This window comes from Eulemur rufifrons, chromosome 17, assembly GCF_041146395.1.
Source record: "Eulemur rufifrons isolate Redbay chromosome 17, OSU_ERuf_1, whole genome shotgun sequence".
Taxonomy (NCBI): domain Eukaryota; kingdom Metazoa; phylum Chordata; class Mammalia; order Primates; family Lemuridae; genus Eulemur; species Eulemur rufifrons.
In genome coordinates this window covers 52,205,099-52,229,145 of record NC_090999.1, presented here as the reverse complement: position 1 = coordinate 52,229,145, position 24,047 = coordinate 52,205,099, and the positions used below count along the sequence as shown (strand labels likewise).

The 24,047-nt window shown below is 37.4% G+C and overlaps 1 protein-coding gene and 1 pseudogene across 1 annotated transcript in view; one reads left to right on the top strand and one right to left on the bottom strand.

The window, feature by feature from the left end:
• JMY (junction mediating and regulatory protein, p53 cofactor) overlaps positions 1–24,047 on the bottom strand; it is an 81,796-nt gene that overhangs the window by 23,961 nt on the left and 33,788 nt on the right. Inside the window, exons 3-6 of the mRNA XM_069492116.1 lie at positions 16,816–16,966; positions 12,438–12,607; positions 1,074–1,239; positions 672–859 (exon numbers count right to left, since the gene is read on the bottom strand). Of these exons, the coding sequence (XP_069348217.1) occupies positions 672–859; positions 1,074–1,239; positions 12,438–12,607; positions 16,816–16,966 (675 nt within the window). The remainder of the gene's footprint in view (positions 1–671; positions 860–1,073; positions 1,240–12,437; positions 12,608–16,815; positions 16,967–24,047) is intronic.
• Positions 13,002–13,136, top strand: LOC138398538 (U4atac minor spliceosomal RNA; annotated as a pseudogene).

Here is a 24,047-nt window from a genome sequence, read left to right as displayed (position 1 = left end):
GGGGAATGGGGAAGTAGAAGCCCTGGAATGTGGTGAACAGCAAGAAGGTGGGTTCTCAGAGAGCACTTTTGCCTAAATATCTGAGCCTAACGCAAATCAGTACCAGGCAGTCATAAGTTTGTGATCATAGCTCACTGCAGCCTCAAACTCCTGGGCTCAAGCAATTCTCTTGCCTCAGCCTCCGGAATAGCTGGGACTACAGACGTATGCCACTAAGCCTTGCTAATTTTTAAAAAAATATTTTTGTAGTGTTGCAAACATTTTGAAATGTGTTCAAAATTAAAAACAAATAAGTAACAATCTATAAAATTCCTTCAAGACTGAGGTCAGAAGATTTGTACAGCATTGGCTGCCTCCTTAAATAAGACAGGAGCCAGGAACTGCATTAATATGGGATTCTGTAGTCGTGGCTTTTAGCAGAGTTGCCTTTAGCGTTTCTGAGGGTAAAGAGCACATCACCACCGGCTGTTCCAATATGTTTAAAAGAGCAATTCACAAGAGAACTATGTGTGTTTAATAAAATGGACTAAGCTCTGACAAGGGGTTAACTCTTAGTTTTAAAATATACGCGAGTTCTACTGACAGAAAACAGATTAGAATTAGTGGACATGGATCAAAAAGTAAGCAATGAAAAAAAGAATAAGTAATAAATAAAAATAAGACTTAAATACCTTTTTATTTCTGAGGTATGCTTTTTTAGCTGAAACCCGTCCACGTCTTGCTTCCAGCTGGCGTGCTTTCTGCTGAAGTTTCTGCAGCTCTTCTCTCTGTAAGCACACAGACGCTGCCATCTCTTCCTTCTCCAGCATTGCCTCCATACTTTCGTAAGTGTCATAGTACACCACTTCATCTCTCTTTTCTGTCACAGAACAGCAACAAGGGGCAGTGGTTAAGCATATGGGCAAGTGTTTAGCAGTGTCTGTCATGCAGTAAGCACTAAATTGAAGCACTAAACATCACCCCATCCCCCCCCAATCTTTTTAACAGCTTAAGAAACATAGCTGCTATCCACAAGCATCTTCCCCACATAGTCACTTTTTTGTGGAATTACATGCTTAAAACCCACATCATACCCGATATAAGTCTTTTGATGCTTTCTAGCTGTGCTGTCAATAGTAGCTCTTCACACTTCAAGATTTCAAACTGTACTTCATACAACTGAAGTTGCAGATCATAATAATCAGCTTCTAACTGATCCAATCGGGCTATAGCTTCTGTGCCACCCTGCAAACTCTGCATCTGCATTGAAAATAAACATATTTCTTGTCGGTGGGGGACAAGAAAAAAATCAAGTTATGCCTAGAAAATAATATTAATCAGACAGGATAAACCCACGAAGGAACTGCTCTCAAAGAAACTTATAGTCAAGAAATCTAGACTTTTAAAACATATAAAAATAGCACTAATCAAGTCATATGGTTGTGGAAGAAAGGAGGCCAACATGATAAAAATAAGGTTTCTAATGTTTATTTTATAGCTCATTCATATTTCTTATCCTGACATAAATGATGGCCAGGTACAGTGGCTCACATCTGTAATGCCAGCACTTTGGTAAACTGAGGCAAGAGGGCCACTTGAGCCCAGGAGTTGAGGGTGCAGTGAGCTATGATCACATCACTGTACTCTAACCTCGATGACAGAACAAGACCTCTTTTCTCTAAAAAAAAAAAAAAAAAAAAAAAAAAAAAAAGTTAATAGTGTCTCCTTTTACTCTCAAAAGTGGATGGTAAGATACGCAGTTACTCTTTTCATGAGTTATATGAACGGTTGGGCCATTCTCAGATACCCACACATCTGGGGCTTTGTTTGTTCCATGGTCACAATCTGGTAGCTTCCACGTTTTTTTGACTGAAGAGTGAGGTGAGTGTATGTGAGCAGAACAGAACTGCTTTAAGATGGAAATTCTTGCAATCTACAGGTAATGGTCACTATTATCTTTAAGTAATTGCAATTAGGGTTCTAGATTGAACCTAAAGTAGGATTCAGAAATTTCTGAGCATGGCTCACAAAGTCGTGAATGGCCTTACGTGAGGTTTGTCTAGTTGGTTGTTTTTTGGCCCTCAAGAGAGGAAAAATTTTTTGCTGGGAATCTTAAGGAAACCACTAGGGGGAAAGTATGCTTCAGATATTGGTTCCTAACCCTACTATTTCCATGGCTTCCCATTTGGCTCTCTGGAGAAAGGCAGCTGCAAGAAGCTGAAAGAATGGCTTCTCAGGAGTCTATGAGAAGTGAAGTACAATTTGCTAGTGAGAATGAGTAAGCATTCCTCAAGAACATTTCTTCCAGGAACACAGCACCAGGGCTTTGGCAGGTTAAAGGTTCATGCTTAGAAGCTCCAGGAGAGCCCTGGCATGCACATCAGCGTGCCCTGGGAGCCCTAGCAGCAATGGTGGGGAGGCCTTGGCCTCAAGTGGCTTCCCAAGGAGTGACCACTAAAGGGGGAGGAACAAAAATGAAAATCAGAGTATTATTTGTGAGCTCGTGTGTGAGACATCACCTGGGACCCAAGAATTCCAGAGAAATACTTGACTGGCAGTCCTAGACAGCTTACAGTGGCAAAAATGGTGAATTCTTATTGCTGCTAACTGATCTGTGTGGTGAAATTGGTGAAAACATGTTAGAACATGTTAGACTTTAAACAAGATTCCAGCTTTAGCTTTTAAAGTCTAGATATCCACATAGTCTTACCACCCAATGACTAGAGTATTTTGTTTCCTTAATACATAACTTAAAATCCCTGTAACGTGAATTTTGAACTGAAAAGCAATGGTTAGGCTCTGTCTAAATATGCAGTGGTATAAATTTAAAATTAACAAGTGATACTGCTAATACAGTGATACATAATAAATTCTATAAATTAAATGAATACTTAAAAATAAATTAAGTTGTAAGCCAGTGAGTGATCCTGCTGCATTAGGAAATATTTCATGAGTAACAATATATATAACCACCTCAAAATGGGTTTTTATAGCAGCTGGAGAGGGGAATGCTGACAACATGAGATCCTGCTGTTTTTGTCCTGGGTCATTAAATAAGAACCTAGGAATAATTTCTACACTAAGACTCTCAGGCTCACTTTAAATTATAAACACCTCTTTTCATACAATCTTGGGGCTCTTGCCCAGCTCTGGAGACCACAGCCCCAGTTTGTATCTTCTTATTACCTATACCCACACTCTCTGTAACCACAGCATACAAACAGATAAAATACCTAATGTTAAAGTCTTTATTCTCAAGTGGAGACTCAGTTAACCTTAGTGTAAATCTGTCTAAAAACCTTAATTTAAGATCATTTTCCAGTGACATTGTTCAGGTCCAGGCTGTTAGTTCAACTTTTACTACTCTGGTTCTCTCCAGCTAAGTGATCACTTATCTACTATGTTCACCATGCTATGCTAAGTTCGCCCCCTAGTACTCTCTAGGTTTGTCTATCTTGTCCAGTACTGTCAGCTGCCTCAACTGCAAGTAGGGCAGTGCTCTGACCACGGCCCGGGGCCAATGTACCTTAAAAACACTTGAGAAGCACAGTGCTACCAGGATACAGTCAATATCAAGTATCAAACCGAGAAAGGAAGTGGGTATTCTCTTACAAGCAGTGACCTCACCCCCAATTTTCTGGTTCAGTGAGCACTATCTAGAGCAAGACTCCAGAGATGGATTTATTTGCCAAGGGCTGGGTTCCAAAGAACAAAACCTCACCAGAGGCAGACGAGCAGACAAGGAGTCTGTTAAATCACAGCCCCTGAAAAAGTAAACAAAAGGGCAGCGGTGGGCTTTGGGAAAAAGTTTTTGTAGGATCAGAGTACACAAGGCTTTTATGGGGTAAGCTAAAGAGAAAGTGATGACATGAGTTAGAGAAATCTGGGATGACAAAATGGTACTCTAAGGTTTATCTGAACATCAACATGGAAGAAAATACTTAGCATGTGGCATGAACATGTATGACAGGTGGGCACATGCTCTAAATCTCCTCCCTGTATAACATCTGGAATGTCCAGACTGATTTTTCCTGTCTTCGGCTGACAGCCACAGAAGTAAGGGAAAGGAAATCCAGGGTAGAACGAGAACTAATTTCAGATAATTAAGGAGTGCAGAGAAGGTGGGTGCCACAATGGGGGTACCTGTATTATAACTGGGGGCACTATTTCCCTGGGCAACAAGGAAGCCCAAAAGGTAGATTAAGTATTCAAAAGAAAATCTTGGCTACCTTCAAATTTTACTCATCTCTACTTTTACTCCCTTGAATAAACACATTTTGGTGGAGGGTGGGGGAGCAAGAGTCTCACTCTGTCTTTGTGGGTAGAGTACAGTAGCATCCTCATAGCTCACTGCAACCTCAAACTCCTGAGCTCAAGCAATCCTCCCGCCTCGGCCTCCTGGAGTGCTATGATTACAGGTGTGAGCCACCACACCAGATCAAGCAAACATATTTTAAACACCAAGACATCAAGACCCCAAACCGAACTGTAACTTCCCAATGTGACTAGCAAAGCTGGAATTCTCCCAATTCCTACAAGATAGGAATATATCTATCTATATCTATCTATATCTATTATATCATGAGACCAGATAGAAAGCAACATATACAAACTAATGACACACCTGTTCTGCCTTTTCCCACTGTGCTAGAAAATTCCTACTGACATTAGAGGAGCTACTGAAAAAACAGCTGTGGGTTGACTCATTCCTTCAACAAATACTCACCTAGCACATACCATTGTTTGAGTCACAGAGAATGTGTCTGAATTATAGAGAATGCAGTAAACAAGAAATGAAGTGAGGGTTCAAAAAGAAGTCATAAAAACAACATACAGCATAAGAGAGATAACATTAAGGACAAGTTATCAATCAAGACTAGCCCTGTTACATGGAAAAGGCATAAAGAAAGAACGTAAGACTTAGAACCAGACAAACCTGATTATAAATACAGGTTTCCCCACTAAGCTGAACAAATAAAGATAATACAGATTGACACAAAGATAATACAAATTGACAGAATTATCTGGGATTCCACACTTCAGAAATCTTGGAAAACTGAAGCTTTCCATAATCTCTTTACTGTCAACCCTAATCTCTCAATCCACTTGTAGGAAAATATGATCTAAAATTTTGTGAAACCATTGTTAGTCCTTAGTTATTCCATTTAGTGTAACTATGTTTCATTACATGGGACAACACTTGTCTGAAGTTATATGCTCTGTATTAACTTTCTAAAATTTAAAAACGTGGAATTGTGATATCCCTGGCCTCAGGGATTTCAAGATAATGGCTTAAGGGCTTGTAGCATAAAGGGTTATGTTTGAGAATTTAATGATAAAATACACATGAACCACTAAGGACAGGGCCTAAAACACTTAAAACTTTTCTACTTCCTTTTTTGTAACTGCTGCTAAAATATAATTTAGATGGCAAAAACAATTTAAGTAACGTAAATTAAAGCCTTCAGAGTGGAGCCTAGCTTTCAGTATAGGTGAACCTTGGTTACGAATGAGATTCGTTCCTAAGAACATCTTTGTGTCACATTTGTATGTAACTCAGATTCCTGATTAACAGTGCATGTACGGTAATAATAACAATACTATAATGGCTCATATGTGGTAATAATAATACAGTGTAATACTTCAGTAATACTCCTGTACTGTAGTAATAGTATAGAAACTATTGTACACTTTAATTCAAACAAACAGAACATAAAAACAAATACCATGGAGTACTATTCAGCTATAAGAAACAATGGTGATATAGCACCTCTTGTATTTTCCTGCAAAGAGTTGGAACTCACTCTACTAAGTGAAGTATCCCAAGAATGGAAAAATAAGCACCACACGTACTCACCATCAAAATGGTTTCACTGATCATCACCTAAGAGCACATTTAGGAATAACACTGATCGGGTGTTGGGCAGATTTGGGTGGGGGAGGGGATGTATACATAATGAGTGCGATGCGCACTGTCTAGGGGACAGACACGTTTGAAGCTGACTTGGGTGGGGGGGACGAGGGCAATATACGTAACCTAAACTTTTGTACCCCCACAATATGCTGAAATAAGAATAAAAAAAAGTTCAGGTGAGAGAAATTTCAAAAAAATATTAAGGTTAACACACTCACCTAATGTATCAATGCAATGCTAACAGGATGTTATGCTTATTTTGATTAATCAAATCAATAATAACCTTTCCATTTCCGTAATTAATCCACTATGCTGCTTAGTATTGATGCTTTCAGTGGAGCACTGCCTTTCCCATGTCCCATTATTCTCACTTTATCCTTTATAATTGCTCTGATAGTCGAGCGTCTGAAGCCTAACGCTTTCCCAATGAATGATGGCATCTGGCCTTTCTCTGGATGCCTAATTTCTAATTCAGTTTCTATTGTAGTTATCTTTCTCTTCACTGCAGACTCACCTGGACTTGCAGTGGACTTTCACTTTGGAGGCATGGTCATAAGGGTAAACGCGGATTCACAAAATCGAATTAAAAAGACAAAAGTGATGCTATGCATAGGTAACCATATAAACAATGAGGCTTGCCACCACTATAAAGATGCTGTGCCAATCAACCTCTTAGGCCATGAGGGTTTTGTTTACATTCATGGAATAAAGTAGTTCCCAAATTATTAATTTACTTAATTATAAATTATCCTTATGGGGAACCTTGGGAGCCCATTTGTAAACATGGAATGCTGTAAGTTGGGTTGTCCATAATCCAGTAACTACCTGTACTTAGAAAATTTAAAATATTGAGTATGCCAATAAGGAACAATCTGCTTATTGACAAATAAATTGAAAATAAACCAGTGTCCCTGCCTGACAAGCACCTCAACTTCTCTGCCTCTGCTCAGGCTGTGTACACCACATCAAAGCTCCTTGTTGTCAGAACTTTCTGGCAAGGCCCATACAAAATGCCAAATCTTCTTTTCAACAGCATCCCTTAGTGAACCCTGAAATGTTGGTTAAGGCAAGTAAACATCTCAAGCATGGGAACTGTATCTTTCTCTTCTTTGTATTCCTTTCAGTGATACCTGTACAAAAGCTAACATAGAATGAATGTAGCAATAGCTAATATTTATTGAGTTCTTTATATATACATATAAACTCACGAAATCATAATACCAGTAGAGGTACATATTATTTACATTTCATAAAAAGGGTAAGTAATTCACTCAAGACTTCATAAAGAGTTGCGTGTGTAGAATTGAGATCTATAGAGTTGCTCTCTTCTATATGTCGGCCACTAGTCATATGGTGTTATTTAAATTTAATCGGAAATGCTATTCCTCTGTTGCGTAAGCCTCATTTCAAAAGCTCACTAGCCACTTATGGCTGGAAACTACCCTATTGGAGAGTGCAAATACAGAACACTTTCATTGTTGCAGGACATTCTGCTGGACAGTACTGTCTGGATCCTAAGCACATATCCACATGTAATATCCATATGTGTGTCCGTATTTATGATTGTATACCATAGTACACAAGCAATGCCCATAGATACTAGATGCATTAAAATAAAACTGAAATAAGAGAATGCAACCTTAACTGATCATAATTCAGATATATGCTTTTATGAGAAAGACAAAATTATGAAATTTAAGTAGCTAACCTCAAGACTGGTATATACAGTTAGTTCAACATTATAGCAGTTGGTTAGGTTCACAGAAATGATCAAGAAATTACAAATGGATGGGGAAGGGTTAAAATCCTATGCCATGGCGCGGGGTGGGGAAGTGGGGAGAGAGGGTGGGAAGTACTCTGATATATTTTAAAGCCTTTCAACCTCAAAGGGGGAATACAAAGGGTTTTCCGGTTAGTTTCCAGTTAACCAGAAGATAGAAGTCTACCATTTAATGGAGATGCACTTGTGTTTTCTAGGATTTGTTTCATGATGGGATCTTAATTTTACTCTCTTCTATTTCAATTAATAACTATACAGAAAATCACCTTACTTCAATTTTAATAACACTTCTAGCATATCTCCTACCAGTAATCCTATATGATTATGTGTATTTAATCTTGTCCAACAGTTTAAATGAAAAAATAAAGAATAAACTATATCTGATGTAATCTAGATTAATAATACAGATCTGAAAGTAAAGATTTACTTGCATAGTCAGATTGTGCTATTATTTTAGAATCTGGATAGGGAGAGTATACCACTGAAAGAGTAAAATAAAGTGGCTACAACTAATTAAACTCAGCCAGAATTCTTTCAAACATGTTTGGCTAAAAAAGGATTGATAATTTCAGCATTTTTGATAGAGAAGTCTGAATATCAGCAGTCAACCTGGGATCAAAGGCTCAGAGAGACAATTTTAGCCACTACTAAAATTGTGTGAAAGACTGTGTCTATGCACATTTCTCTAAATACATGGTTCCTAAAGGGGGAGGAATATATGACCTAAAAAGGGTAAGAACAAATATAATCAATAATCAGAACAGTTTAAATGGATATATAGATTAAAAAGAATAGTACAGTGTAGTTTAAAAATTTTTTTTAAGTCAAACAGAATTTTGCTTGAAGGGCATTTTTAATATTTCAGCATTAAATTAGAACATTTATTTCAAGTCCACCATTATACTCGTGGCAAATATTCTGAACTATTTTCAATAACTTCTAAATTAGATTTTAATTAAAACATTTTAAATTTAGGGGTGTTTGCATTTTGTCATGTTGGGAAGAATCTTCTTGTTTTTAAAATAACCTGAGGGGAGAAAACATTTTTCTAAGACTTAAAGTCTCCCCCATAATTTAAATCACAGGGTAGTACTGTATTGCAAAGTCTTTACTGGCAAAGCATTTATTTGGGGTGGGCTAAATATTCACATTTGTTCTGTTTCTTATGTGTAATGTGGGCACATTAAATAGACACTAATAAAATTGGTGCAGTGCAACGTCACAGATACGTATATACAAAGCACAATACCTGTATTATATAAACAAGCATTAACCTGGCAAAAATTATTAACTGGCAGTTTTAACAAAGCCTTTAAAGAATTGAAACAGAATACAGAATATTAAAAACAAACTATTACAGTAACAGGATAGCCCCAGGGAAAATGACCCCATCCCCTGACCCAATAATCATCTCGGACTCTCAGGGCCCGTTTCAGCCAGCTCCTCCCTCTACCACCCTATGGAAATGCCAGTAAGAGCTAAGCTCTCTCTTGCAATAAGAAATCTTATCCTCCTCAGCTCTTCCAGGCACCCTATATTGTCAGAACAACTCAATGTCAGCCAGGTTAGAACAACAAAGCTAGCCAGTATGATGAAGATAAAAGGTGGTACTATACTTCATAGGGCAATAAGAGGCTGAGATTTTAAGTTTAAAAGTTGTAGAATTTAAGGCAACTACAGACAACTAGTAATATGAGAGAGCAAGCTACCTTTAAAGGCAGACTGCAGTTGAAATGCCTCAAGAAACATGAGATGGGGGGCTAAAATCTTTGATTTACAGTAAACCAAGTTCCAAATTTCACCTTCTAATACTAACAAAATGTAAAGGGAAAATGAAATTGGGATTTAAAATCCTTTAACAAAAATACCTCTTATACTACTTTTTAAACAAGAGTAGATAAGCAGAAGCACTTTTAAAATGCCATGAGAACCATCTTGGTATATTACCTAAGCCCAAAAAAAAAGGTTTTATAAAGCAATGTATTTTACACATAAACCGATAGGATACTTTGTTCTTCTCTAGTGACTGAATGAAATGTAGACTTTCATAAATATACATTCAATTGTTTTAAAGCTAATATGGATTACACACACAATGGGTGTGAATATCTGCAAATCATATACCACACAGTAAGACTTGTTTCTAAAATATGTAAGGAACACATACAAATCAATAAAAAGATAAAAGCTGGGCACAGTGTGAAAGGGGCGGCCTTGCAAAAATGTCAGGAAAATACCTTATCCTACAATTTCCCCAGTAACAGTTAAAGATCAATCCTATGAGTTCTCTCAGGAACAGGCACCCTGTAGGAGTTCTGTTTTACACAATTTCTGAAAAGAGCGGAAAGGATGGAAAAGAGATGTAGATCCTTCTTTCAAAATTGTTTTTGAGAATCTGCTTTTACAGAGTTCCTGAGTAAACAGCAGAATGAGCTACAGCCTCAACCTTATCTGCAGGACAGAGTCACATCATCTGTGATAATCCCTTCTCCAAGGAAAAGCAGGAAACAAATTCTTAGACTTTGACATTCTGGGGTCGCTTTTCTTATCAACTGCCATCACTGTTTTTACAAGCAAAGTGGCTTCACTGCTGGCACCCCGTTCTTTTGGTGAAGCCACGCCATCTCCCTGCTCTCTTCCCCCCACCTCTTTGTCCTCTTTCACCCTCTTATTCTATCTTTCTGAAAAGATAAAATAAACCTCTTTTACTTTTATATGTCTTAATTTCTGCATAAGAAATCTTTCTCCATCCACGCTGAGAGCACCCACTAGGCTTTCCACCCTAACACGGTGGCGCATGTCTGTAGTCCCAGCTACTCAGGAGGCTCAGGTTTGGGTAGCTAGCTTGAGTCCAGGAGTTGGAGTCCAGCCTGGGCAAAATAATGAAACTCCATCTCTTAGAAGAAAAAAATAATAATTTTAAGAAAGACTCAGTTAAAACAGGACTAAAGGATCTGAATAGACATTTTTCCAAACAAATTATATAAGTGGCCAATAATGGCCACATGAAAAGATACTCAACATCACTGCCATCAGGGAAATGCAAATCAAAATCACGGTGAGATTCCACTCTGCACCCACTAGCTATAATCAAAAAGACAGGCAGTGAGAGAAGTATTCGTAAAGATGTACAGAAAGATGTGGAGATGGAAATGTAAAACGGTATAGCTGTTGTGGAATAGTCTGGCAGTTCCTCAGAAGGTTATTTCACTCCTAGGTATGTATCAAAAGAAACGACAACACTACATCCATGTAAAAACTTCTACATGAATGTTCATAGCATCATTATTTATAATACCTCCAAAAGTAGAAATAATCCAAATGTTCCATCTGATAAATTGATAAAATTGTGGTATAACCATATAACCATATAATGAAATATACTTTGGCAATGAAATATTAAGCACTGATGCATGCTACAACATGGATTAAACTTAAAGACAACATCATGCTAAATGGAAAAAGTCAAAATGACCGTATGTCCAGTATAGCAAACCTATAGAGACAGAAAAATTAGTGGTTACCTAGAATAGTAGGTGGAGGTGAAGTGCAGTTTCGGGGGTGAAACAGGCAGTGACTATTAATGGGCATGGGTGATAAAAACACTGGTGATGGCTGTCTGTGTTGATATACTAAAAACCATTGAATTGTACTATTTAAATGGGTAAATTGTATGATATGTACATTACATCTCAGTAAAGTAGTTTTTAAAAACCAGTTTGGGCTACAAAGTATAACAAATCTAATGATGAATGAAATAACTCTATTTTTACCTAATCTTTGATGTATAATTGCTCTTTTTAAAATAACTAATACAGGCCGGGTGCAGTGGCTCATGCCTGTAATTCCAATACTTTAAGAGGCTGAAGCAGGAGGAGCGCTTAGGGCCAGGAGTTCAAGACCAACCTGGACAACAAAGCAAGACCACATCTCTAAGAAAATGTAAAGAAAATAAAATTGGACCTCTATTAACCTGGCTTTGTTCCAGAAGAGATGGAAAGTTCCAAAATGTAATGGTATGTGTATGATATAATCAATTCTAACAAAATGCCAGTGGACTTCAATTTCTCTGGGCAACAAAACTTCTGTAATAATTTCTAGAAAGCTTTAACCTTTTACAGTATAAAAAGCTTTAAAGCGGCTGGGCGCGGTGGCTCACGCCTATAATCCTAGCACTCTGAGAGGCCAAGGCGAGAGCATCGCTCGAGGTCAGGAGTTCGAGACCAGCCTGAGCAAGAGTGAGACCCTGTCTCTAGTGAAAATAGAAAGAAATTATCTGGACAACTAAAAATATATATAGAAAAAATTAGCCGGGCATGGTGGCACGTGCCTGTAGTCCCAGCTACTCAGGAGGCTGAGGCAGAAGGATTGCTTGAGCCCAGGAGTTTGAGGTTGCTGTGAGCTAGGCTGATGCCACGGCACTCTAGCCCGGGCAACAGAACGAGACTCTGTCTCCAAAACAAAAAAAGAAAAAAAGAAAAAAAAAAACTTTAAAGCAACTATTAAGTTCTGATGTTAGCCTCTTTCTGTTTCAACGGTGTAGTGCTGTCTACTGTCACGCTGGGATTCTGTGAAATACGCTATGTGTCTCTTAGTGGCAGCCCAAGTCATAGGCCCTATCACAAGTGTTCTCATCTAATGGAAATAGTGCAAAAGTTAAGTACTGCCCATAGAATGAAAAAAATGTCAGTCTCATACAAAGATAAAAATGGCAAATCTTAAACTGTTTTGGATTGTATATATTTTTCTTATGGTTTCTGTTACCTCTTCCTTCAGTGCATGTTTCCTCTGTTCCAAGCAGATCTCTTTAGCTCTCATCATCTGCAAAGTCTCCTTAGAAACTGCATACTGGAGTTTTTCCATACGTTCAGCAGCTGCTGCCCATGATGCTTTACCAAATTTCTTCTGATCTGCTCGCATTCGATCGTACACAGCTATTAATAATTTAATGAGACATAAAACAACTTGACACCAAAGAATTGGAAATCCAGATTTCACTGACCCAAGATAAACACACACATCCTATCCCCATGAGAAATTACCTACAACATCTATAAAATATATTCAACAATATTTTAGATTCTGTCTCCAATTCATCCACAGAAATAATGTTCTGCAGATGAAACTGAGGTGTCAGATTAATTTTTTAAAACTTTGAAAAATACTTTCATATGTCCAGTGTTACTAACTTTCAAGGCATCTATGAAACTTAATTCTGTGAGGCTTTTTCCTTGGTATGTTAGTTGAAATCAGAGCCATAACTACTCAAAATACTTAAATCTACGTTCTATATTTTACCATTCTGTATCTTCAAAAAATACTGTAATCGCCATCCTTTTCTTGGGGTAGTGCTACTGTCCAATGAACCAGTAGTGGGGACAGTACTGCTAACGCCTACACAACACGCCCGCACCAACTATAGCAATGACAGCTTTGCTTTACTTTGGTGCAATTTTTGGAAAAAAGAAAAATCTCTTTTCCACGAAAAAAAAAAATACTATAATAACCCAATGTAGGGGGAAATAAATCCTAAATGCTAGCATGGAGCTCAAGTAGGCAATTTAATTAGTACTAAATGTAATCTTTAAGTCAGGACATATTCAATGATAATTTCTCTCATATGTTCAGAAGTAAATGATAAAGTCACTTTGTACTGCTACTATGTCCTAACCATCTTTTGCAAATAAGTATAGTCCAGTGATCTTTACCTCACAATTTCACAAAATCTCTTTTTTCATAATACATATACATGCTTAAAATTAACTGGGCAGGGTGCAGAGGCTCGTACCTATAATCCTAGCACTTTGGGAGGCTGAGACTGGAGGATCACTTGAGGCCAAGAGTTTGAGACCAGCCTCAGCACAAGCAAGACTCAGCTCCACAAAAAAACAGAAAAACTAGCTGGGCGTGGTGGCACACAACGGTGGTCGTAACTGCTCACAAGGCTGAGGCAGGAGGATTGCTCGAGGCCTGTGAGTTTGAGGTCGCAGTGAAGTTATAATGAAGCCACTGCACTCTATAGACAGGGTGACAGAGCAAGACCTTGTCTCAAAACAAACAAACAAACAAAATCCTGGGCCAGGCACAGTGGCTCATGCCTGCAATCCCAGTGTTTTGGGAGGCCAAGGCAGGAGGATTACATGAGGCCAGGAGTTCAAGACCAGCGTGGGTAACAAAACGAGACTTCATCTTTACAAAATTTAAAAATTAGCCAACACCTGTAGTGCTAGCTACTTAGAAGGCTGAGGCTGGAGGATTCCTTGAGTCGAGGAGTTTGAGGCTGCAGTATACTCTAGCCTGACTGACAGAGCAAGACCCCATTTCTTTAAGGGGGAAAAAAAAACAAATTAAAACCATATAGTCACATTCCCTATACTCAGCTCTCCCCAAAATCTAGTGCCAATGTCCAAATGTAACTAACTTTTAACCACTTCTGGTGGTTACCCCCACACGGGAATATTGGTATTTTTGGTTTACAGCCTTTAAAAATTATCTATTCTTATTACAGGGTGACGAATTTCCTTACTTAGAATCTCCGCTCTCGATATAGTTACATCACTCCCTTTGGTTTCTCTGGGGTTTTTCATTTGTTTGGGGTGGGATTTTGAAGCCTTTAAATGCTAACAATAGGAAGTAATGTTTTCAATTCATAATCTCCTTGAGCCTCAATTTTAGGGTTTGTAATAAAATATGCTCATGTTTATTAGTATCAAATGATTCTTCCATTTTTAATTTCTGACCACCTTTTAAAACTATAATATTAATGTGCCCACAGATTAATACAGCAGTGTATTACAGTGGGGCAGAGAAACAGCAGGGGATTTGGGGTAGATAGCTTTCAGTGAAAATGCCATTGCAACCTGTAACTGGTGTGTGACTTTCAGCATAACTGTTCCTTGGCCTTATTTCCCTTGAATGAAAAGAGTAAGGAAATATAGTGCCTAACCAGAAGGTCTGCTGTGGTTTAAAGGAGAGAATGATGGGTAATTCAAATGTCTCTTCCATTTCATATGGCAATATTAATCCAACAGATGATATATTTTGTTTCAATTTTTTCTCTCATGTACATATCACCACCACTAATATTTATTTGATGTTATATTATTTTCAAAGTGCTTTTCCCATATTTTACCTCTATTTGTCCTGCAATCCTAGAGAATTGGCAAGTATGCATTATCAATACCTTCCATATAGAATATGAGAAATTGAGGGGTTTTACCAAAGTAAAGCAGTGTTACATGCCTATAGTAGTGCCCCAAGTTGTTTAAATTCTGAGTCTGCTACTGCTACCACTTTTACCCAAGCTTGTAATCACAACATATAGTCAAACATTCTACAAAATCACAATAACCTAAAGCCCCTTCTCTCGCTCCCCACTTCAGGAGCATGTCTGGAGCAGCTCTCTGCCCTAATTCAGTCCCAGGTTACCTACCACAATACCTACTTGATACTTTGTCTTCCAACATCTTTGGATGAAACCTATTCTTATATTTAACTGCTGTTCACTTCACTTGGTATTACTGTTAAACAGCTCAGGAATATGAAGGTAATCAAAATTATTTGTGAATGTGGAATGTCTGGAATACCCCGAGTATTTCTCGGGAGACTGAGGCGGGAGGATTGCTTGGGCCCAGGAGTTTGAGGTTGCTGTGAGCCATGGCACTCTAGCCTGGGCAACAGAGTGAGACTCTTGTCTCCAACAACAAAAAAAAAAGATATCAAGTTAAATCTATTTTTAAAAGAAACAGGCCGACTCAGGGGTTTTATTTGTTTTTTACAGTTAAATAGTAACACAGCAAAATTAGGTCAAAACTGGCTCTGTATAAGAAAATAAAAGGCATGTTTTACTTCTCTTCTAAACGAAGAGTTTTTTTAAACAGAGACAAGTCTATCTAGAAAGCAGACTCTAAATGAAGGTTAAGTACATAGCTATCATAAAAAGTTTACAGTAGGGAAAGGCATCTTTAAAGCTGTTTAAAAGACTACTCTTAATGTAATGTAGTATTTCTCCTTTATTTAAATTTTTATTTTAAAAATTATCATAGAGCTCTAAGCTCTAAGGCAAATACCCAAGACTGGGATTTCTGGGTCACATGGTAACTATCTTTTAAGAAACTGCAAAATCATTTTCCAGCATGACTATACAATTTTGTATTCCCATCAGCAATCCAGGAAGAGTTCCAATTACTCACGAGCACTTGGTATTCTTAGTAATTGTTATTTTAGCCATTCTAGTAGGTGTGCAGTCATACCTTACTGCGGTTTTACTTTGCATTTCTATAATGACAAAAATGATGCTGAACTTTTTTTCCTATGTTTATTTGCTACCATCCTCTGGTGAAGTGTCTGTTCAAGTCCTTTTTCCGTCTTTTAAATGGATTGTTTTCTTATTGTTGAATTAAAAGTTCCTTATACATTCTGGATACCAGTCCCTTTTGTCAAGATACGTGATTTGCAAATATTTTCTCTCAAATACTCTCTCTTCATTCTCTTGACATTGTCTGGCAGAGTAATTTTTTAATTTTAATGAAATCCATTTTATCAAGTTTGTTTATGGTTTGTGCTTTTTATCACTTTGTTTTACAGTTTTCATGTCACTGATAAAAACTTTGCCCCAACTCTAGGTTACACAGAATCATGTAACTCAGGAAATAGATTTTTCTCTTATTTTTTCTTCTGGAAGTTTAACAGTTTTACATTTTACATTTAGATCTATGATTCATTTTGAACTCATCTTCACAGAAGGTATGAGGTTTATCATTTTCCTGCATACAAATGGCCAATTGTTCTAACATGATTTGTTGTTTCTCTATGGATTTACTTTATCAAATACTTGTATATCTGATACACAAATTTTTGTGAATATTTCTATATTCTCTACTCTCTTCCATTTATTTAAAAGAGGGGGATTTGTATATATATATATGCCTAGAAAACAGTAAGTCACCACAGTGTCTGTGGAAATTTAAAAAAAAAAAGACTGAAAGGCTATCCTTTAATATGCTAATAGTGGTCTCTAACTGCTGGGATTATGAGTGATCTTTATATGCTTACTTTTCCTTATTACTATTCCAAACATAAAATATCTAACCAGTCATTTTCAAAAATACCCGAACAAGGATAATTTTACTGAGAAACTTACCTTTTTGAGCTTTAGCTGTTATTTCAAAATATTTGACAGTAAGATCTTGAATGGACAGCACAGCCATGTGAGCTTTCCGCTGCCAGTCAGCATCTTCTTTTAGTAGACTCTCAATTCTTCGGGGTCCCAAATAATCATTCTCCATGGAAATCTTTAGAGAGAAAGTAGAAAATTAAGAAGCTCATTTATTTATTTATTTATTTCTCTCACTCCTCAAACATTCACTGAACATTTACACACCAAGCTTGCTTGCTGCTAAAACAAAAAGTGCTTGTTTTTCTCTGCTCTAGAGGAGATGCTATTAGTTTACAAAACAAGTGAATTAACAATGATGCCGTAAATATTTGACAAGGCCAGGCATGGTGGTTCATTCTTATAATCCCAGTACTTTGGGAGGCTGAGGCAGGAGGATCAGTTGAGGCCAGGAGTTCAACACCAGCCCAGGCTGGGCAACATAGTGAGAACCCATGTCTACAAAAAATAGAAAAATTATCCGGGCACAGCGGCGCACGCCTGTAGTCCCAGCTACTCGGAAGGCCGAGGCAGGAGATTCACTTGAGCCCAGGAGTTAGAGGCTACAATTAGCCATAATCACACCACCACTGCACTCCAACTCTTTTTGAGAGAGAGATCCCATCTCAAAATAAATAAATCAGTAAATAAAATTTTAAAAAAGAGAGACAAAACTAGCTTTGCATTACTTAAATCAAATAATGGACAGGAACAGATGAGGTGAATGCTAAAACAAAATTCACAAAAGAGACAATATTAATATAAAAGTATATTTCAAAACACTACATAGGTATAATTTAACATAAAAGAAAGGTGCAATTCAGTAAAAACAGCAACAGACCATTTGTATGTACACAATCCTGATTTACCATATACAGAGACAAGGCTGCCAAAAATTAAATGAGAAGTTAGTAGCAACATTATTAGGATAATTTAAAAAAAAAAAAAACAAAAACAGGCAAAATTTTAACCCATCCATTGCATACTTAAAATACTAATCAAGTATAATTAAGCCACTAAAAATTTGTAATGAAATTTTAAAGCAAAAATACAAGCCACATTCTCTAAGCAATGCAGTACACAGAATTAAAAGATAGTCTAAAATGAAATTTTAATCACCTGGAATTTAACGCCCTTATGCCAGAGGAAACTTAAAAGTAAGTTTTAGTTTTAAAGCAACAATATACTGTCATTTAAGAAAAGAGTGAGTTTCCTCAAATACTAAACAATGGTAGAGTAGTAGATTTCAAAGGGGAGAAGACCAAGGATTTAATTTTGCATGTGTTGAAGTTTAACTTTGCAACTGTAGCAGCCAGAGATATAAATTTAGGCACCACTGACACTTAACAGACATTTACAGCCATAAGAGCAAATGAGGCCACCTAAGGAAGTCATGAGAAAAAGGCTCATAACTGAGCCCTGAGGAATTCCAACACTCTGAAGTTGGGTGAAGAAAAGATTACAGAAACCAAGCCAGAGATAGAGGAGAATCAAAGAGGGAGCAAGATTCAAAGGAGGAGAAATTAACCTCGTCACACACTGTTTAGAGGTGGAGCAGAATGACAAATAGCATCCGTGGATCTAACAACATGAAGATTACTGAACTAAGCAACAGCAGTTCTAGAGTAACAGGCAAACTCCCTTTGCCTGCCTGTTAACTCCCATCACATCTTCAGATCTCAGCTTGATGGAGTCCTTCCCTGGCTCTTCCTTCATACAGTCTTCAGTGCAACAGCTAGAACGTTTCCTTCACAGTACTTATCACAATCATACTTTATATTATTATCTTGTGAACTTGAAAATATTGACTGTTTCCCCTTCTTAGAGAATAGGTTCTGTGGGTTTTTTTTATTTTCCAGTGGCATACTGCCTGGCATAAACCAGGCAATCTACAATCTCTCCTGAATGATTGAGATGAACAAAAACATTCAATTCTATACATTTTTTAATGAGATGAGAGAAATGTAGACATATTATAAATATGCATTCTTCTGAGAATTGACTATGAGAGAACAGGGTGGGAAAGCGGTGGACCTAAGAGGGGATATTGGGCTTACCAGTGGGTCTTTTGTTTTTGTTTTTTTTGTCACACCACAATGGGAGATTGTAGAGCAGGTTGAGTGTTGATAAATAGCATCTCGCAGGCTGGGAGCCACTGGCCTGCTAGATACTTGCAACAAGAACAAAACAGTGCCAAGCAAAGAAAATTAAGCCAGTTGTGGCAGCCTCGGTTTTGATATCTAAGTCCTTATTCATCTAGACTGGATTATTTTTAAATCTCAGAAGATGATTAGTGTATCTCCAACCTCATGTGGCAGGAGTCTAACTTAAATACACACTGGATGCTGTTAACATTTTTTCTCTTTTAGACTTTCCTGTGAGCTAGTATCTGGAAATGATTTCAATTATATATTTGAATAAAGAAACCTCTGTGCTAGGTATTTCAGGGAACATAAATATGATTAAGACACATCCTCCCTAGACACTTACACTTACAGTCTAATGATTGGGGTGGGAGGAGGACAAGTATCTATGGTATAGAAATTTGTCTTACTATTAGGAGACATGGCTGTTACTTATTAACTTTAGACTTTTGACCAAATCATTTAACATTCAATTATCCATTCAAAACAATCATGTATTAATATCACACATTTGCTCAGTGCCAGTATCATGCTAAGCACCAGGGATAGCAAGATACTCAGCCCAATGGAGGACAACCACACTCGAAGAATTAGAGTACGAAAAAGAAAACATCAGGACGCAGTGTGCCCAAGATACCAAGGGAATACCAAGTATAGAGGTTAGGATGCAAAGTCTGGGCAGACTTTCTAAAAGCGAACGATGAATAAATGGATTCTTAAAGAACAAGTTGAATTTTAGCTAGGTATTTAAGATGCTGAAGTGTATCTCTGGGTAAAAATTGTAAGAGTATTTTAAAACCTTTGAGAAAAATAAAAGGTATTGTGGGGAAATGACATATTTAGTTGTTTATCAGGACAGACTTCACTGAGATTCATAATTGCAGATAGCTTAGGAGTGGTATTTTGAAAGGTACAGATGGAGTATATGGAGAGAAAGAACCATCAAAAAGGCATGCTGGAATCAAGGACCAATCTCTGAGCAAAAGCGTAGAGGCAGCTATGTTCCGTGCATGCTAAGGGAGAGAGAGCAGTCCAGCCTACTTTCTTTCAAGAGAAACAAACAAAAGTAATTAGAGATAAGACTAAAAAACGTAGGCTGTGATAACATGAGGTGGTCTTTAAATGTCAGGCTAAGGAGGGTGTACTTAATTTAACAGGAAACCACTGTGGGATTTTAAGCAGTAAGCGGCATATTTAGACTTCAACTTAGATTTAAGGAATTCTAGAGTACTTGATTGCTTAACAAAATCAGTATAATTAGTGCTTTCTTTTGTTGCAATTATCTCTGATTTTAAAACATCTTAAAAAGCGTAAGATTAATATTTGCAAGTATGGGATAGAAATTTAATACTATAAGTCAGAAGTTTTAATGCCTTAAATGGGACACTGACAGAGGTTCTTTTCAGTGACATGATTAAACTTCACACACTTTAACAACGCAAAGAAAATATAAAAGGAAATGAGAGAACTTACAGCATTTTGACATGTCTAAATTCTTTAATATGAAGATAAATTATACTTTGCTACCTTCATATATTCAAATATACAGAAAATGAAATGCTTGGTATGCTTTTAAGTTGTTTTTAACTAGCTTTTAAAAAGAATTTAAGAGAGGGAGTCTTGCTATATTGTCCAGGTTGGAGTGTAGTGACTACTTACAGGCATGATCATAATGATCATCCGACTGAGCCTCGCAAATAGGTGGGACTACATACTGGCTCACATCACAATGCCCGGCCTTTAACTGAGTTCTAAAATTCAGTAACTATAATGTCTATCCAACTGTTAAAGATCTGTACACAGTTTATTATACCTAAGACCTTAAGAGAAGTTACTAAGTTTTCCCCCTAACTTTTGAAGTTGTATATAAATTCTTATTGATCACCTCCAAGTTCATTCTTCTTCCTTGGTATGCTACGTTGTCCATCTGAAAATCACATTTAGGCTTTGCCAACAGGAGGGGTTAGAAGAGACCCATTTCTTTGTGTCTGCATCTCTGTTTGCTGTTCCTGTAAATACCATCCCAGACTCGCTTCTTTATCCCAACATCACCAGTTCCTTCCTGTCACGGTAACAGAATCCAGCTTGCAGTTTTTTCAACCCTAGTCTCATAGTGCAGCCCCCTCCCCAAAGACAAACGCCCCCCGCCACACTCACAGATCTGGGTCTGTCCATTGAGAGAACTAGGCAAGCAATGCCTTATTCTTCAGAGGTCAGCTCCACAGAGCCCCTCTTCTAATGCTTGAGTTTTAATCATTCCCACCCCTTCACTTGGTTTCCCCAACCACAGGAGTGGTAGCTGTTTTTACAATTGCTTCCTCTGAGATATCTTAGAATTATTTTCTTATATTCTTAATTATCTAGTCAACAACTTTATACCTAGTTAACAATTCTTTATTAAATTCCTTCTGTTGGAATAACTAGTTTGATTGTCTAATCAGATCCCAATAGATACAATAGGCCTGCGATGTCTACTGAAAAAAAAGGAAAAAAAAACCCCACAAAATTTAATAAACAAATAGCACTTAAAATTCAAAAAAATCTCAGAACATTAAGACAGAAGGCACTTTCACTTCCATGGTTAAACACTGTACTGTTTATCAACAGAAAAGATAGAAAAAAAATAAGGTTGAAAACTTGCATTATGGCTTTTTTGTAGAGGAAAATTTTTTTTTTAATCCTGTGGCAATTACTCGAAAATAAGTTGTCCTTTTCTGTTGGAGCAGTATCTTTAGCTTCACTATCCATGTACAGTCACAAATATACAGACCATAGACATGCTTTATGCTTTTTGAATGCTGTTTAACTGACTTTTCAAACATAGTAGCCATAATACTGCAGCCAATTGTTAAGAAACTTATTTTATTGTGCCTAAGACATTAAGCAAGGATACTAAGTTCTTTTCCTAACTTGGCAAATTTGAAGATGTATAGCAATGGTCAGCTGGATCATGTGCTAAAAACAATGACACCTCTGTTTTTAATTTCAGCGCTAGAAAGAAAGCAGTGCCTGTTTTTAACTTGAAAAAAACTGTGTTAGTTTAGGTAGCTAGGACAGTGAAACTAGTTTATATATACAAACTTCCTGGCATGGACTTATTACAAAATCTATCACTTGCTTAGATACTGCTTTTGTATGAGGAACTTACTGTGTTATTCCTGGCTAATATTGGGATAGTAGGAGGGGGAAACTCAACTTAGATACTTCAGTGAAACAAATGAAGTAGAGGTGAGAGGGTGGGTTAAGAATGAAATACAAATTCAAGATTTAACTAGGAGACAGCTGGCAAAATGAGGTGACTGGCAACAAGAGGAAGAACTGTGGATGCCTTCCAGTTAGGGGCTCATTCTCTTTTAGTAAGTATTAAAAATAACTTGGACAATCTGTTTAAAGTGCTTATAGTTGATCAGGAAGATGATCAGTGCTCCAATGCACTAACTGACCCTCACCCATTAAAGATACCGGGCTTAAAAATCTAGAGGATCATCTAGTTTAAACCTCATTTTATAGATAAGAAAAGTGAGGCCTAGAAAAATTACAGCTTTCAGTTCACTGTGCTTAAATCTCTAAGCTGTTTCAAGTCCTATTTTACTAGGCTAGTGGTTCTCAAACTTTAGTGGATATATCATAATCACCTAGAAACCTTGTTAAAACAAAAGATGCTGAGCTCCATTCCTAGAATTTCGGTAAAGATCTCAGGGGAGATCCAAAAATCATTATTTCTAATAGGGTTCAAGGTGATACCGATGCTACTAGTCAGGTGATCACATTTTTGAGAACCAAGGTAGTACTTAGCTCCCTAAAGGAGTATCCATCTCAGAACATCTTCCTGGCCTAAAATAGCACCAGGTAAGCAGGAGCTGCGTAATGCTTATTAGGTGAGACAGGGGGTTAGTAAAAGATCTTTCTTAATTTCCATTTATATAACTTTAATAATCAAGAATATATTAGAACATATTTAATAGAAAATATACATTAAATATATTATTATCATAAATATTAAATGTAAAAATAGAAATACATAATACATTTGGGAAGTCAAGTTAACTTCCTTCCTATCATACTTTAATACCTAGGTTATTTCATCTCACTCCAGGCAAAAAAAAAAAAACAAACCACCTAGGTTAATGAAACCACTGGAAATCAAGTTCTTTATAAAGAGAATAAAGAGTAATGGTCAACCTCCATAAAATGTTGTAGCAGTCTAGCTGCTGACCACCTTTCCTCTCATCACCTATAAATCCTTAGACCTTCGACCCAAGGCATACCAAACATCTCACACCCTCAGGTATAAATGAACCAGGAGGCTTTGCTATCAGACACACATGTGATTGAATCCCAACCATGCTACTTGTTAGCATCTACCAATGGTGTGGGGACTCAGTTGGTGCCAATAACACACTGCTGGGATAAAAGCACAAGCACCTTGTCTGTTTACTATACCACTTCTGTTTTCACATATCTCTATCTGTAATATTCTCCATTCCAGTCTCCAGTACAAACCCATGTGCCGACTTTCTACTGAATTTTTACTCATTCTTCCATAGTTAGACCCTGGATAGTCCCTCTTTTTCCATGTATCTTTAGGCACTGTTGATCACCCCATTTTGTGTGCTGCTTATATAATCATTTCCATTCTTCTCAATTAACTTTTTGTCTTTTCGAAAATCACCTTTATTGAGGTATAAGTTACATACAAAAGGCACTGTGTGACAAATTTATACACCCATTTAACCACTAAATTCAAGACTTAGAGAATACTTCCCCAGAGGATTCTACCGTCTGCTCCCTACCCCCCCAATTTCCCCTGACCCACACCAGGCAACAACTTTCTGTCAGTACAGATCACATTAAACATTTCTAGAATTTGGCTGGGCATGGTGGCTCACGCCTGTAATCCTAGCACTCTGGGAGGCAGAGGCGGGTGGATCGCTCGAGGTCAGGAGTTCGAGACCAGCCTGAGCAAGAGTGAGACCCCGTCTCTACTAAAAATAGAAAGAAATTATATGGACAACTAAAATATATATATACAAAAAATTAGCCGGGCATGGTGGCGCATGCCTGTAGTCCCAGCTA